This window comes from Scardinius erythrophthalmus, assembly GCF_964197995.2.
Source record: "Scardinius erythrophthalmus genome assembly, chromosome: 8".
Taxonomy (NCBI): Eukaryota; Metazoa; Chordata; class Actinopteri; order Cypriniformes; family Leuciscidae; genus Scardinius; species Scardinius erythrophthalmus.
Genome location: NC_138228.1, coordinates 14341743 through 14359019, shown reverse-complemented (window position 1 = coordinate 14359019; position 17277 = coordinate 14341743). Strand labels below are relative to the sequence as shown.

General features: G+C 38.8%; 1 protein-coding gene across 3 annotated transcripts in view; it reads right to left on the bottom strand.

The window, feature by feature from the left end:
* Window positions 1–17277, bottom strand: part of hipk2 (homeodomain interacting protein kinase 2) — a 102366-nt gene that overhangs the window by 11211 nt on the left and 73878 nt on the right. For 2 of the 3 annotated variants that reach the window (XM_081373195.1, XM_081373196.1), the window contains exons 4-10: window positions 14199–14318; window positions 12661–12747; window positions 9583–9767; window positions 9300–9462; window positions 5761–5983; window positions 4120–4232; window positions 280–410 (exon numbers count right to left, since the gene is read on the bottom strand). In XM_081373195.1, the coding sequence (XP_081229321.1) occupies window positions 280–410; window positions 4120–4232; window positions 5761–5983; window positions 9300–9462; window positions 9583–9767; window positions 12661–12747; window positions 14199–14318 (1022 nt within the window). The remainder of the gene's footprint in view (window positions 1–279; window positions 411–4119; window positions 4233–5760; window positions 5984–9299; window positions 9463–9582; window positions 9768–12660; window positions 12748–14198; window positions 14319–17277) is intronic. The other variant, XM_081373197.1, reaches the window with a different exon arrangement.

Here is a 17277-nt window from a genome sequence, read left to right as displayed (position 1 = left end):
TATACAACAAAAAAAAATCTCTCTTTCTATTTATATAATCAACATCAAAGTTTTATATTCTCCATCGTTTTTAATTATTTTGCGATTCACCTTTTAGCTGGTTGGTTTGGTTCATGGCTTAAAACTCTTAAACACTTAAAAATACTTAAGGAATCAAAGCAGCTGAAAAAGTGGACGGGCACTGTTTGATTCTGTTGCAAAAAATATGGTTTCTCGAACACTCCCCATTTGCCAACGGTCAAACAAAATGGCAGTCAAAATGGTATAGTGGCAACTAACCTCCAGTTGGCCAGAGGCTGCGAACTGGTCATGGAGTCGGGGATGACGGTGGCGTGTTGCACTGAAGTGTGTGTGAGCTGCTGCCATGCTGGCGGAAGGAGAATCTGTTGAGTACCAGATGGCCAGGCCTGCTGCAAGGTCAGGATGGAAGGAAAACAGAGGGTTAGCACCAAAAAAGTGAGGTACATCTCCAGCAGAAGGTCAAAAAATCTACAGATAGTAGAGCTCATGTGATCTAATTTAGTTGGACATTGCAGTCAAGTAGGATATGAACGCCTACTAGCAACCAACAGCACACGGACTCCGTGACCTCGAGCTATTTAATTGCAGTCAGTGTAAAGACCCCGTAACCCGGCACATCAAATCGCAGGGTTGCACCGCAGCTAAACAGGCCAGGGGACTGCACCCACATATTTAGAGAGGAGAAAAAGGATATGGCTATTTAGAGAAATGACCGCTAGTAAGTGACAAACTGTGCCAAACAACCACCAAAGGGGTCATTTAGTTATTTAAGACACAGCAGGATCAGCGATTGGGCCTAGAGACATCACACACTGCAAAAAATGGTTTTCTTACGTTTTATTTGCAGTACAACATTCTTAAATCAAGATTCCTTTACTGGAGATGCACAATTTTTTAAGATATAAGTTTTCTGAAAAAAATCGACTGCTTAAAACCTGATAAAATATCTGCCAATGGGGTCAGAAAAATAAACTTGAATCACAGAGAGAGAAAAAAAACATTCTGACCCCATATTTTTCTTGTTTTAAGCATAAACTAACTTCATTTTGTTAAATATTTCAGAAAACAAGTAATTTTGCTTCTCATGTAAATGTCTGGTGATTTAAAAATGTTTAGATATTTGTACTGGAAAACAACTAAATGTGTACAGAAGAATTTTATAATGCATCCATCTTCTTTAGTAATTATTCTCTTGGTCAAAAAATGAAGAAAGCGAGCAGGACGGCTTTGAAGAAGCAAATTATGGACAACATAAAAGATCTCCCTGCGGAATAACAAAAAAGCTTGGGCCACTTTCGTTGGAACTTCATTCATTTCTCTCCCTCGATACCTTGGCACCATATCTACATAGATGTGGGTCTGAGATGGGGCCCTGCATACAGCGTACGGCCTTGGCTCATGTCTATAAAAAAGATAAGACCCTGCCTTAATAAAGAGATGTGGCATCTCCCAGGCAGTGTGCTGATGTGCGAGACATTTTCCAAATCAGCTCTGACTTTAATTAAATTCAGGGGCCCCCATTCAGAGGCTTTGTGAGGAGCTGTTTTGTATGGCGGGTGAGGAGAGCGAGGAGTGCCAGGCATAATTTGCCCAGAGACGTGAGCTTGAAGAAGAGTGCCTGCAGCTCTAATAGTTTAATGCAGCTTTATTGATTAGCAGTTTAATGTACAACTAATGAATTGTTTCTTTAATACTCTTTACACATCTATTTACTGGCCCATCTGTATGGGCCACAGCACTTGCACAAAATGGAGAAAAGTGGGGAAAAAAAAGCTTTTACGATGTTTGAAAGGCATTTATCATTGTGAGAGGTGTGAATCTGGGCCTTTTTCAGGAATTCTGGCAATTTAAGGTCAACTTTATCACAAGAGTGCATGGGATTGGTATTATGTACTCAGTATGTTACTCTCAAACTATAATCATCTTATCATTGTCATTTGTTTTCTTTTTGAAGCGCTTTATTAATAATATATAAATATACAGTTTACATAGTATATAAATTACAGCTTAACTGAGAGAAACTGTTTTTTAGCCTATTTAATTTAGCCTTAGCATAAAAGTGCATACTTTCAGTATGTGGCAACACCTCTACATTCTTCTTCCGCCCATGACACAAATAATTTCATCAGAACTATGTCCCCAAAGCCCTTTGCCTACATTCCTGACACTTTGCATCCTCCTTTCTCACTTTGGGTCGGGTTGTGTAATTGTTCCGTCTGGCCTGGAACGCTAACCCAGATAAGAGTTTTCCATGCAAGGCCATCTCTGCGACTACCCCCCTAACAGCTTTTCTGCCCTCACAGGGTGAAAGCCTTTTGTCACCCCCAGGGCTCTGAAAGCACCGCCACTCTCTCGCCAATTGTTTTCGCATTTTCTGCATTCCTGTTCTAGATAAAAGCTGAGGCCTTCTAGAATCCCACTCCACTGGCACCAGGAGCGATGTGGTTTGGCTGATTGGGTTGAAGGGGGGAAGAATGGGCGATTTAGGCCCTGGAGAAATGATAAACAAGTATCCCCAATCTTTACTCTGGAGAAACTGCCTTTCCCAATGCAGTGCTCCGATAATCACCCGTGGACTTTATGCACAGGCTTTCCTGTACGTGAGGAACAATAAAGATGCTGTAAAGTACTTAAGAAATAGAGTGTAGTCACGAAACAGCGACATAAGCAAAACTCAGCAATACTGGAAAAGATTGTAGACGAATTACAATTAGCTAAACCGTTGTGAATCTCGTCATCCTGACCTCGGTCCCTGCCTTTCAGCATCCGTAGTCTTTATTTGAAGGAATAGCTCAACTAAAAATAAAAATTAAGCAACATTTACTCACTGCCATGTTGTTTGAAACTTGTATGATTTGCTTTTTTTACTGTGGAATAAATCTGAATGAACACTGGAGCTTCAAATTTCAAAAAGGTTGCAAAAACATTGTAAAAATATCATAAGAGTGGTACATGTGCGCCATATTTCAAGTTTTCTTAAGCCATATTATAGCTTTGTGTGATAAAATAGACCATTTAGACTTTCCTCTAGTAAGCTGTATTCAACTGAATTCAAGAACTGATTCAGTTTCATATGTTAATCAATTATTCAGCCTACTTTTATGAATGGGATCAACAGATTCACTGAAAAGATCTAATTCAAAACAATGTTTCATTCACAAATTGGGTATTGCCAATTCTTTCATGAACTCTCATGAACATGCCAAGGACAGCTAGAATGCATATCAAGAGTTTCAGTAAATATCGACTTAAATTCTGGTCTGTTCCTCACACAACGCTTCAGGAGACTTGGAAAAGAACACATATGGACTACTTTTCTGATACTATTTATTTGGTCATTTTGGAGCTTCACAGCTACTCTCCTCCTTCACTTTCATTCAATTTAAAAGTGTGGCCAGAATATTGCTCAAAAATTCACCTTTTATGTTTCACTGAAGAAAGTAAGTCACACAAGTTTGAAACAACATGAGTGTGAGTAAATCATTTTCATTTTTGGCTGAACTATTCTTTCAAGCAGAAGAGTAGAGTCTTAAAACAGCAGCAAGAGCTCTAGGAAATGTTGAGGATAAATTACAAATTAGCTAAACGGCTCTGAACCTCCCCACCCTGTCTCAAATTTTAAAAGCCGTCTGGGCCCTTCCTTGCGGCTCCAGAGGGTAGACAAATCCCTCAGCACTCACAGACCTCATTTAAAGCCAACCTCAGCCTTGCTCATCAAAGCTTGACTTCCTCTAACTCCAGGAAAGAAGCAGAGTTCCCTGGACCTTAGTGGAAGCAGGAAAGCAAACCATCAGTGGGGTAAAATCTCTGGCAGGGTAAAGGCAGGTCACTCCCGTTGATACAGCAGAGCATCATGAGATAAATCCAACCTGGCTTCAATTAATCTATTTGTCATGAAATGAGAGTGTCTTCTTGATTTTGTTAAAGGGAAAGTGAATTATACTTTTATCATTAAAACAAAGTAGGTCATGCTAATTGCTCTTTGGTTGGAGCCAAATTCGGATGTAATTGAGAATTTGGGAAAGGCTGAGGGGTGTAATTAGTTTAGGAAATGTGGCTTTGTATTGCTATGGCAATGGGGGCAATGTCTGGCTATACCTGTGTCAGAAGGCCTGACTGGATCTGTAGAGGTTGGGCCTGTGTTACTATGGGAACTGCATTCTCCATCCGCACTGAGTAGCCAGTGTGTTTAGAGGGTGATGCTTGCAAACCTGGGAAGAAATAACAAGGTAAACATAATTAGATGGCCAAATTTATGAAACAGCTCATTCTATTTCATAAATTTTTCAGAAGCAATTACTCTTATCTTCAGTGTCACATGATCCTTCAGAAATTAAGCAGTGTATTTTCTATCCGTATGATAACCTGACTGAAATTTCCATTTTTTCATTGTTGAATCTGGAAGCAAGTGTCAATGTATCTATTCTGTGGCTTAAGAGGCCTTGGAATGTAGCGCACCAGTCGTGTGGACCACTTTTATGATACTTTAAAGGGATACTTCAGGATTTAGCATTAAGCTTTGTATTAGTAGAAAACCTGTAGTATTTTCGAATTACCGTGCTTTCCATCCTCACATCCCCCTGAGAGGAGAGAATTATGTATTTTTTGTCTGGAAAAAATCCTCAGATGACGCAAAAATCGTCATTTTGCGTCATCGGAGGATTTTCTGGCCAGAGGCTAAAGACTACAGCCAGTAGAAGGCGTTGTTCCGCATGTTTTCAGCCCGCCCATAGAGGGTGGGATCTCACTCACAGAATGTACACACAGTCAGCCGTCTTTCTTTGGAAGCTAAGCTTGCAGGCTCTTGTTCTGTGAAGAAAGCTGAGTAGTAGGAGAAAGCTGAGTAGTAGGGACTTTTCCCGGACTTGTCCGGCGGGCGAGATCGTTCAAAATGTCCGGGATCAAGCTTTTGCTTTCTGCGGTCGCCATTCATTGTTTATATGCACACCTTTTGTTACAATCTAACTGAATTCATTCCGATTGGTGAATCTGAATGTAGTGTTTACATGAACGCTAAACAAGTGATCGGTTGATGTGCATTTTAACATTGCTAAGAAAATTCCCGCACCTCCGTGAGAGATACGAGACCGGCGCGTCTCAGTAATGACGCCACCGGCCTCGCGCCGTTCTCCCGCGGCCGTCAGCCTCGTCCTGCTCGCCACAGTAAACATGATGAATGGCGACTGTAGAACGCAAAAGCCGAATCCCGGACATTTTGGGCTATCTCGAAATCCCAGGCAGACTCGTCACGGAGACTCACTGGTAGCCTAAACTTGTTGTTTTCAACTGCGCTCTCTAACCGGTAGGCGTGGCCTCCTAGGGCAGCGAAGCAAGTGCATTCTGGGAGTTGTTGTCTTTCATCCACATAAGCCAAAAATACATTTTCTGGCTTTTCTCAGTCTAGAAAGCTCCAAATTAAAAAATGTCTTCACATTTCTTCTACATAAATTACCTATTTTAAATACACATTCATCTTTCCAGAGGTGAAGTATCCCTTTAATGTTGTTGTTTTTTGTCCTATTTGTCTGATGTAGATACAATAAAATGCTGTTATATGAAAAGAGTTGGCTAAAGATCTTTTAAAAACAGAAAAAATAACATTAAACAAGTTCGGAAAGACACTAGGGTAAGTCTATAATGCAGAATTGTAATTTATGTGTGCATTAGTACTTCAGCATCATTTATTGTATGTAACAGCCAAAGATATATGGGTTTAGTATAAATGAAAACAGCGCTCACCTTGGAAGCCAGGTGGGCAGACGATGAGGGCCTGCTGGAAGGGATCGGGTCGGGCGGCGCAGAGTTGTGGTGCACCGGGCTGGAGGGGCATGGTCCTGGGGGCCACGGCAGCCATGGGGGCCGCAGAAGGCTGGTAGAGTGCAGATTGGTAATTTAGTATGGAGACATCAGGATTGGTAAGGGAAAGGGTGGCACTGGTGGAAGAGGGAGCCAGGTTGGTGGCCTAAAGGAACCGATGGGATAAAACAAACAAACAAAGACAAACAAACAAAAGCATGAGGAAGTGGGTGTGGGGATTGGGTGGAACAACGATGAGAGGGATGCGGGGCAAAATTTCAAAGAATAGCAAATGATAAACATAAACTCCTTAAAATATTTCTCAATATGCAGGATGGATGTTCAAAAAAAAACTAGCTGATGAAAACTGCAGGCACGGGAAGCATGCTTGATGTCAAGTAATTTTTCAAAGCGAATACAACAAATTCAACAAATTAGATGCTATTGGGTGCAGACGGCATTAAGGTTCAGGCATGTTCTATAAAATGACTTATTGAGCGTGAGGGAAGAGGAGAGAGGAGGTGAGAGAGCTTCAATCAATGCTCTTGTGTTACAGTCTCCATCAACCCTTAAACTCATTGAATTTGCTCAGTCTCATTAGCAACAGATAATGATCCCTCTTTGTGCTAAAGCTATGATTAAATATACACACATATCTAACTGGTGAGGGGAGAAAAAAATCTGTTCTTCAAAGCCTCTGCTCTAGATTTCCCCTCCAGTGCTTTTTAATCCGGCCTGACTGCGGCACATTCATCTGTTTATTCATCTATCAATGTGGAATTTGCGCGTCTAGAGGGTTTGATGAACGAGGGAACTCCCACTCCTCCATCTAGAACGGTGAACCGAATGTGCTTCTCAAAAGAATTGTACAGGTCCTTCCATCATAGTCACTCTCGCTCTATAATGAAAGCACAAGCCAAAAATATAGCCAGAAGTAAAATATGAGTGCGGTAACATCGCCAGAGAGAGGAAAGGGCTGCTCAAAATGAAAAAGAAGGTCCGAGCCATGGCTTAGCAGTAAGTGCACATGTTCCAGCATAAATATTTTTAGCCACGAAGCCTATTTGGGAAATCTGGGGTTGAGTCTATACTGCTCAAGTTCCCATGTCCAAAATAAACAAACATTAAAAAAAACAAAAACAAAAAACATGGCCTGAGCTATGGCTTAGCGTTCAGCGCAAATGCTCCGGCATGAACAATTTGAGCTTTGGCCAGGCTTAAACCCACAAGTTTCCATGTGCCTGTTCAGAACTTCTCAAATAAAATAAAAAAAATGGTCTGAGCTATGGCTTAGCGGTTGGCACACATGCTCTGACAATATGTTGAGCCATGGTGCTAATATGAGAAATGTGGGATTGTGTCAAATCAAGTTTCTAATCATGTGCCTTTTCGGCTTCAAATTTTTTAACTTCTGGGTCTGGGCTATGGCTTAGTGGTCTGCGCACATGCTCCAGCATAAATATTTTGAGGTTTCGAGCTCATATGGGAAATGTGGGTTTGAGTCTAGCCTGCTCAGGATCTCATGTGCCTGTTCAGACCTTCCAAAACTAAGCCAGACCTTCCAGACCTAAGCTATGGCTTAGTGATATGCACGCATGCTCAAACATAAAAATGTTGAGCTGTGGTGGTAATATGAAAAATGTGGGTTTGAGCCTCTTTATTTTCACGTCTTTCTGTTCTATCTCAGAAAATAAAAAGTCAGAAAAATCCCACACACACAAAAAAATGACTCGAGGTCAAGTCTGAATAGATCATGTTTAGATGGTAACCCTCTTCAAAAAGTCTTGTGAAATTCACATGCCGCCATTTGTAAACTATTTGATTGGAGTGTCTCGTCAACCAACCCTATCTGTAACCTTGGTAGAAGGAGGTAGAAGAGGTTTATCATCTAGACATGATCATCCAAGTACATTTCCATGTAAAATGCCTGTCATTTCTTCCAAGAATTAAACAAAATAATAGACAAAAAAGATGTGCTTGAACTCTGGTGCACCATCAAAATCAGTTCGTTTAATGGAAGCTAGTGTTATTTACTTTCATCTGTTACTAAAGCAATACCGTTTCATCTCATGCCACAGCTAGTAATTATAGACTTTTCATTAAGGTTTGTATGGGGAGAATTCAGTACAGAGCTTTTCATTTTTCATTTTCACCGTTTAGCAAGGCCGACGAGCACCAGGGGAGAGAGTTAATCAATACGCCGCCATGGCATTCATCACACAAAATAAACACTTTACCCTCACAGCTGGCTAATGCTAGACAAGCTTTCCCTTCGAACACACTGAACGCCCTACACAATGTTCTTCTCATGACGTTACAGAGAGGCCGGAATGGTATGGCATTACAGCCGTGTGACTTTTTGACTTCAGACATGTTTATTCGAAGGGGAAAGTCACGTTTTGAGCTGATCAAAGAACTCAAAATGAAGGCATTATAGGATTCAAGCCTGGCCCTCTGTCAGCAGTTTCGACAAACGCTCCCTGGTGAAGCTGAACTGCACTGAGGCAAAACAGGAGGAAACAAAAGGAGAGAAGGAAACAAAGTGGTGCAATCTTTAAGGCTGCAAAGTGGTAAAATGCAAGCCAAGCAGGAAGTAGAGGCTGTCATGTTGTTAATCAGCACATTGTGACAGAGGGCTGCAAGGCTGGAAAAACACTCACGCGCACATACACACAGCCCAAATGGCCCATGATATGACTGGTGTTCTGTCCGCTGAAGGAAGTCATCCGATACTGTTAGTGGTCAATGGGCCAATGCTCCACTAATTTCTTTGGATTGTCCCACTGAGTCAGTGCATGTAATGCAATTAATTATCTGCAGCTTTAAGGTAAACTAAACTGAACTAGGGATCGGCAAGGGTTAAGTTAGCAACTGAATCACTTTGTCACATAAACAGTAGCTTTTTGTTGTGTTTGTTCTGACATGGCTGTAGTTGTGAGGTTGAAACATAAGTTAGTAATTTTTTTATGATGTGCTCAAAAAAGAAAATGGTCCATACACCACAAAAATCTTGTCTCCATAACCATTAAAACATCTAATTACATAATATTGCACAATATTTAACACAATACATATATAATTTTATTTTATAAATTATTATTATAATTACAAATAATTATTTACAACAGAAATATAAATGTAATAATTAAAATATTTATGAACATTATATTTATATTATCTGGCTTCTCAAGTGCATTTGTCTTGTTTAAGGATGCTTTTAAGGATATTAATGCTTTAATGCAATTATGATACCATAATTTAATTATATTAATTATTATTTTATTATCGAGTACATATATTTTGATTATTTATTGTGGTGTATTAACTCATTTTATTTTTGATCGCATTTGTTCATTTGAGCTTACCTATGGTTTACTATCATAACTTTATTTAAGAACAACATACGGTAATGGGAAGTCACTAGTTAGATGTGATAATGTAAATGTGTGTGTGTGTGTGTGTGTGTGTGTGTGGATACTGACCTGGCTATGCACAGTGTTAAGCTGGTTGTTGAAGGTCATGGTGAGATTGGTGGAGGTGCTGGGAGCTACATGTGTTATAAAGGGCGTCTTGCTCTGATTGACTGTGTCGTACATGTTCACCCGACGCTTGCAAATCTCCATGTTCTGGAAGCAGGATTTGACGCTGCAGAAACGAAAAGGACGTAGTCAGCGATCTAAACACAATAACATATCTGATAAAACTACATAACCTTTGCAACCCCCCCACCCCCCAAAAGTTTCCTGTCGGTGTAGTGGAACTGACTGTGTGCTGTGTGGGAAGTCCAGCAAGTGTGTCATTGTGACAAAGGGGTGGTTGAGTGTCTCTATGGGCGTTATTCTCTTGTCAGCGTCGATGGTCAGCATCTTGGTCAGCAGGTCAATAAACTCCCTCCTGTCTGCCTTCTCCGCCAACATGTCACTGCCTTCCAAGTCTGTGGTCATGTTCACCTGCACACAGCGAAAGAGAAAAAAATTGAGAGAGACATACACATTGACTGACATACAGAGACCAACAAGTACTTTAGGGATCCTCAAACACGGTTATTGTTTTATTTATTATATATAAATATATAATATTCTGAATTCCTGAATTCCTCAGAAAAAGAATTCCCTCCAAAAAATCCATTGAATTTCACACTCAATAACAATCACAATGTTCTGCCTCTTGCTTGTTCATTTAAGAAATATTTTGGCTAATTTAATCATGCTTTCAGTGAAGTGCACTCCACTTTAATTCAACACATTTTATAATTACCACAGCATAGAAAATGCAGGAAAAATGTTTAATGCTGTAATGCTTTAATGCAAAATTACAAAAGTTGCTTATCTAAGTAATATTTGTAATTGCACCGGACAGTGCTAATCCATGAATAAAGGAAGTAGAGAAAATTAGCAACCATATTTGCTGAATAAATCAGGCCTAGTGTGTTCAACGCAAGCCTGGGTGTCCTCAAATGATGAAATCTTTCAGCTGTGTCTTCTGATCCAGCTTACATCTTACAGCTTTTGTAAATAATGCATGTGAGTGTTTGTGTGGAAATAATTCCCACATCCCGCAGTGCTTGACGTGTACGACTCTATTAATATACACAGGTCTGTCAGTCAAAAAGTGTGAGCGTTTCTCAGAGGGCAGCAGTAACCTTTCTGATATTCCCCAATGTTTGCCCTCAAATTTACAGCTATTTACAGATCCGTCTGTCTGAAGATGTAAAAAATAAACAAATCCGGAAAAAATTATATGTAATTCAATATGATAGTATTAAAATGATAAATAATAATATAATAAAATATAATATCAAACAATTTAATCTATACATACAAGGCATATACAAAGAAGAAAATACGTATAAAGAGGACATTTTAAAGACTGAAAGTTGTAATCTGTAAATCAACCCGTGGGACATAAAAGTGCCTGTTTTTGAAGAAACACATTTTTATTGTTTGATAGTGGTGTTTTGCCAGAGGTGAAAAGCAGTGCAGCAGAGCTTTTTTTATTTTGGGACTCCCTGTCAGAGATGGCTAACGCATTTTTCATACCGCCATGCTGTTTATCCGTGGTCTATCCACCCCGAGCTATCAGATAAACCGCCAGTCACCAGTGCAAATCAGAGTCCTCTTTTATGCATGCTATTTTAGTCCTGCTCTGTCTCTCTCTCTCTCTGTTTCCATCACCCTGCTACATGATAAAGAAATAATCTTTGACACGAGAGGAAAAATAATCATTCAGGACGCAGAATATGAACCACAAGCGAGGGGAGTGCCTGCATAGCAGCCGTACACAAATCTTGCAGAAACAGTTACGCACGCACATTTAGTGAACTGTCTCTTGAAGATGATGAAACCGAGAACAATCATTCTTCTTGCTCTCCATTTCACATCTGACTGTCATATTTAAATCGGTTGAAATCACAAGTGCCGTATTCATTGAGTGCAACAATTTGAAGACAGGTGCATATCATGGAGACAGCAGTGCAGATGTTCCTCATTCAAACTGGCAGAGCTGCAACAGCGGAAACTGAGCACGCACACGCACACGCACACGCACACGCACACACACACGCACACACACACACACACACACACACACACACACACACACTTTGGTTGTTCTAAAATCATATTCTAGGTTATAAAGATGTCTTTAGCCTCTAAACTGTCAACTTTATTTAATTTTTTTTCTTGCTTGTTTGTTTGCATTTTGTATCATATATTTGTATAATTATTATTATTATATAATATATACTATATAATAATAATAATTGTTTAAAAATAATCTATTATTATTATTAATTTGTTCATTTGATTTCAAATAGCGTTTTATGTTATGATTTCTAATCAATAAAACAAGAATAATTAATATTAATTTGTTTATTTGATTTCATTTTGTTTTATTTTGATTCCTTATTAAATAAATAAATAAATACATTTATTTATTTAATGAATAAATTCAATTTGATAAACAAATCAATTATTTTACTTAATAATAATTCACTTTATTATTATAATCTGCATTATTACTATTATTATTATTATTCCTTTGTTTGTTTATCATCGTACAGTGTTCACATTCTTTTGTTGTATTATCATTATTAGAGTTTGTTTGAGTAGGTCTAATACCTTTATTGAAAATATACATTTCCCATCCTTTTATGTTAATGAGTTTTTACAACAGCACAGTGATATGAAAATTGAAACAACATCTCTAGAAATGTTGTTGACTGTACGGCAGTGCACAAGCACACTGCAGAATACTGGACTACAGAGAAAGTCCGTACTTACATCATAGCACCAGAGGACCTGACCTGAAAATGAGGCTCTGATGTAATTCTTGTAAAACAAGGTTTGTACAAAACATGAGCATGGATACATTACAGATTAAGCGTATCCAAGCATAAGCATATTTCCATGAATTCATCTGAATTTGCTGTAAATTAGATCAGCCATTTTTATCTGATGAAGCGGGATGGAGTCGGTTCTTATGGGAAAATCCAAATTGAGGTTTGCGTCATTGTTGGCCTGGACCGTTCACACATCTGACGACAGGCCGGTGATGAGGCGTGCTGATTTCAATAACTTGCAGAAAGCAAAAGGTCATAAGTCATGTGACTTATCAATGAATAGCTCCCAGGGGTGTAAGGTTCCCATGAACCATTGTGCTTTTGAGACATGTCCTCAGTTACATAACATCAACGTTTTCTGCGTAACAGAGGTGTGAGTATTACTGGAAACTCTCCACACAGAGTCTGAGACGTTTTTGAAGGTGAGGGAGGTTATTATTAGCCATGAGCCAGATTTCTGCTTCTGTTTTATGGTATGAACAAAAGTACTACGAAACTCGTACCTGTGCCATATCGTCCAGGCAGTTGAAGATGTACTTGCGAGCCTCTTTAGATTTGATCCCCGTCTCTGTCTCATGGTCCTCAGGTGTCTGGAAGCACAAAAAGGAATGGCCTCCACTTAAAAAAAAATCATCAAACACTGGAGAAGCACTTTCAACATCAGAAATAACCCCATTACTCTATCCAAAATTATCTTTTTACTCACCCTCTTGTCGTTCCAAACCTTTAATGACTTTCTTTCTACTGTGGAGCGCAAAAGAAGATATTGAATAATTTTGTCCATACAAAGGAAGTCAATTGTAACCGAAACAACATGGGCTAGTCGTGATCTAACAGTTGGGGTAGTCATGGCCTAACGGTTAGGCCAGTCGTGGTTTGGGGCAGTCATGGCCTAAGGGTTAGCGAGTCACACTGGTGGTAACCTACTGTAGTTGTGGGTTTGAGTTTCAATACCGGCAGGAAATGACTGAGCTTGGATGTTTTAAATGCAGAGAACAAATTCCGAGTATGGGTTACCATACTTGGCCTTCACATGTCACATTCACTTTTACTTTCATTCTCCAAAATACCTTCTTTTATGTTCTGCAGAAGGCACAAAGTCATACAGGTTTGGAACAACATGAGGGTGAGTAAATTTCGACAGAATTTAAATTTTTGGGTGGACTGTCCCTGTAAAGATACGGAGGAACATCATGAAACACTTGAAAGGAAATAGGTAAAGTACAACATGGATAGAGATTTTGGAATTGGAATTTTAAATGAAACTCACAGCAAGTAAAAATCACAAATTTAATCTCTTTCATATCTCAATTGTTTCTCCTAGACACTAATGGGGAGCTGAAGTTGTCTGGTTCTTTTCATTTTCTCCTGAAAAGAGTCAAATTTGAGAGATCTCAACACAGTGTTAAATTGTGCTCAGATTTGCAACGAAACATACCTGAGAACTCCATTAAGATTCCTGAACTATGAAAGATAAAACCTTATCTCTGGGAAGTACTTGACACTGGGTTAAGTATTTCTACAGTCCAAGACACAAGCACTGAGGGCCAAAAAGTTTAAGGAGGTATTGACTACACAGGAGGAGTTTTTCTAGTTTTATTGGATCCATATCATATATATGAAGGGTTAGGAATGCAACTTGTTCAGTAATATCAATGTTTTCCCATGTGAAGCTTTGAAAAGTTCACCTAAAGTTAATCTAAAGAGAAAACTATCGACTATGGGCAACCAGCCCATAAGCCCAGTAAGGATGGGGAATGTGGAGGGAAACAGAGCATAAGGGGAAGGAGGAATGAAAGAGGGAAGAATGAGAATGGGGCGTTAAGCAGGATTTATCCCATGTTGCTCTGGTTGCCAAGTCGTCTCTCACAAAACTCATTTAGCTCACATTAGCCCCTTGGTCGGTTAACAGGGTGTAGTGGATGCCTCAGTTTAGAGGGTGAGGGAATGAAAGTGAAAACCATTGTTGCTGTATATTATATGCAAACCAAGTAAGAAAGATTAAGGAAGTGTGAAAGCGAAACAAGGTGAGGGAGTTTACCTTAAGTCTCCACAGAGGATAGGTGGAGTCAGGGTCTCTGTTGAAAAACCTGGTTGTTTTCGTCCCTGCACTTAACAGATACTCTGCTGGCAAGCCCTGTGTTTGAGAGATGTACCGGATCTGGTGGAAGACAAACACAGGCAATATGAGATTTACAGCTTATGTTACACATTTGGTGCTGGATATTCACTGTTTTGATCCAGTTAAAGGGGAAGGAAAAGGGGATTTTCTTGCTCATTTTATAGACGTATAGTATGATAATAAAGTTTCTCTCCAGTTTACTGAAACTAAGCTGCAAAAACAGGTTATATAGAAAATGCTATAGTCAACAAAGTCAAAATTTACATTTTTACTATACATTTATTTCTTGTCCAATACGCTGATTTCACGCAGCCGTTATTTTGAAATCGAAAGCGAGGCTCCGGTAGGAAGAAAACCGGAAGTGTCGCCTTTAATCACAGGAGAGTCGTGAATGCGATGGCGTATTGTTGTGTTTAATGATGTTGTGTCAATTCTAAAACTGTACAGTGAAATTCATTTATAAATAAAATATTTTTTTTTTATATAATTCAGAAAGTAGCTTCAGGTTGGTAGTCCAAAGGCATTGTTGTTTATCTTTACTTCCGGGGTTTTTCCCACCGGAGCCTCACTTTCGATTTCAAAATGGCGGCTGCGTGAAATCAGCGTATAACGACTTTAGATTGTTGAAGTAAAATGGGTTGCAAACTACGTTTCATGACAACTTTTAAAGAAAATAGCTGAAAATAATAATAATATTACATAAAGAAATTTTAAAAAATCATAAAAAGTATAGTAATTCTAATAAAACATAATGATAAAATAAATAAATATATATAATAATTTGATCAAAAACAGAAGACCTGGAGCATGGAATCAAAGTCTTTAAAACTTCAGTGCATATAGAATGGAACTCGGGTCTATTGAACATGTCTACATAAAATTATATTTTACGTTAAACATTTATTTGTATATTTATATTATTTATTTTTGATTAATTGGTTGTATTCATTTTATCATCATCATCAGGCCTTTTCTCTGAAAGATTATTTATCTTGTTAATTTTTATTTTATTATTAATTGTATTAGATATTCAGGCCTTTTCTAAGACATAAAGACATAAGACGTCTTAAAGTGCAGTAGCAAAAACAGTCTGTTTGATTGTAATGATTAGGGAGATGGTGGAAATGGTCATGAAAAATGAAATGATTCTGTTTTTAGTGCAAGAAACCTTGACTAACGCTCTAAGTGGACTTCTGGGAAATGCAACAGTGAGCTGCGTTAAAACAGACTGATGACATTTTGTCTGCTCGAAAACATATCAGTCACTTGGCTGCCACGCTGATGACACAACTTCAACATTCCAGCATTAGAAGCCGAGTAAACAGCATCTGTGATGAATGCTGTCACCAAGAGACTGACTGACTTCCCCTGCCAAAACCTCTTTTTACAGGTCTACCCGGGTGGCACAATTACACAGAATGCCATTCACACACCTGAAAAGCGTAAATACAAGACCCTGGCAGCCGAAGAAATCCACAATAATAATCTCTTCCATGGCCCCTGCCAATCGGCTAATCTTGTGCCCTGAGAACGAGCTCATAGCTGCTCAAGAAACCTTGATCACTGTGTTTGGCTCATTTACAGTCTAATGAAATAAGACCATTCACTTTTTGAGGATTCCTGCATGTGATTTCAAGTATCATTATTAGAAATGCCACAAAGGTGCCGCAAAGGCTGAAAATAACTCTTCAAGCTTAGTTTTAGATGCAAATCAAAAGTAAACTGGGCAGCCGAGTTGTCCTTAACACAATACCTTAGAAATACTTTCCAAACACAAGACCTCATAAATGCACCAAATGAGGGCTGAACTCTGTAGTATAAAAAAATGGTGGGAGACAAATCTGCAAAGTCCTTTGCTGTGTTTAAGAGCTTGTTAAAGACGTTTTTGGTTTGCTTAAAGCTAGAACATTGGCCCTGGGCTGTTCCATGAAGCCAGAATCATTTTTTTTTTTTTAAAGAAAATGCCTCACTTTAGAGCTCGGGATCTGGGCTAATTGGGCAGTTTGTGGCATGTGTCCAGAACTATGGAGTGGCCAGAGAGAGATGAAAGTCAGTGAGAAGACACACACACACACTTCGACACAAACACACAGCACTTCAGGAGAGCTGAGACAGCAGGGGCCCAGCCAACAGTCAGATTTGTTTTCTCTTTCTTAAGCACAAACTGTAATTGAGGGATGTTTTTGCAGCCATTTTCTGAAAAAGGAGATGGCTCTTTCAGCAGGGCCACACATACACACAATCTCACACACACAAAAAGCAAGACTCCTATGCTCCATCTCTCTAAATGAATATCATACAGGACATGTCATTTCATAACTCAGATTTTCGAAGTCATTTTCCAATTGGAACACATCATTTCTTTATAGTGTACTGTATCATTACTGACTATTGAATTTCAAAACAGAAATAGCCAAGGATGGATTATGGCCTGGGCCATTGGGAATTTTTATCAAACAGTCATGAATGAACTTTTTCATACAAGTTGACTTCACTGTTGAAATAGATTGACTATAAAGGTGTTTACAGTAATTGGGAATGACTATGGTGAAAATTCCTCACAACTGCGACTTCATTTCTTATATTTGCTATGTCATTTCTAATTATTTAGACATTAAATCTTGCAGTTATAATGACTTCAAACCTACATCAACTAGATTTTTAGCAGCTATTTAAGCTAAAGTTGTCATTTGTGGATTTTCTAGGTGTCTAGAAAAACTATGAAAAAAGGCAAAATTCAAAGTTACAATTACAAGACATAAGATATATATCTTTAGAGATATACACTTCTGTTCAAACGTTTGGGTCAGCAGGATTCTTTAATGTTCTAGTCTTATGCTCACTAAGGCTACATTTATTTGATAAAAAAAAGAGAAAAACATAATATTGTGAAATATTTAGGGCTGTCAAAAGATTAATCGCGATTAATCGCATCCGAAATAAAAGTTTGTTTACATAATATATGTGTGTGTACTGTGTATAATTATTTTGTATATAT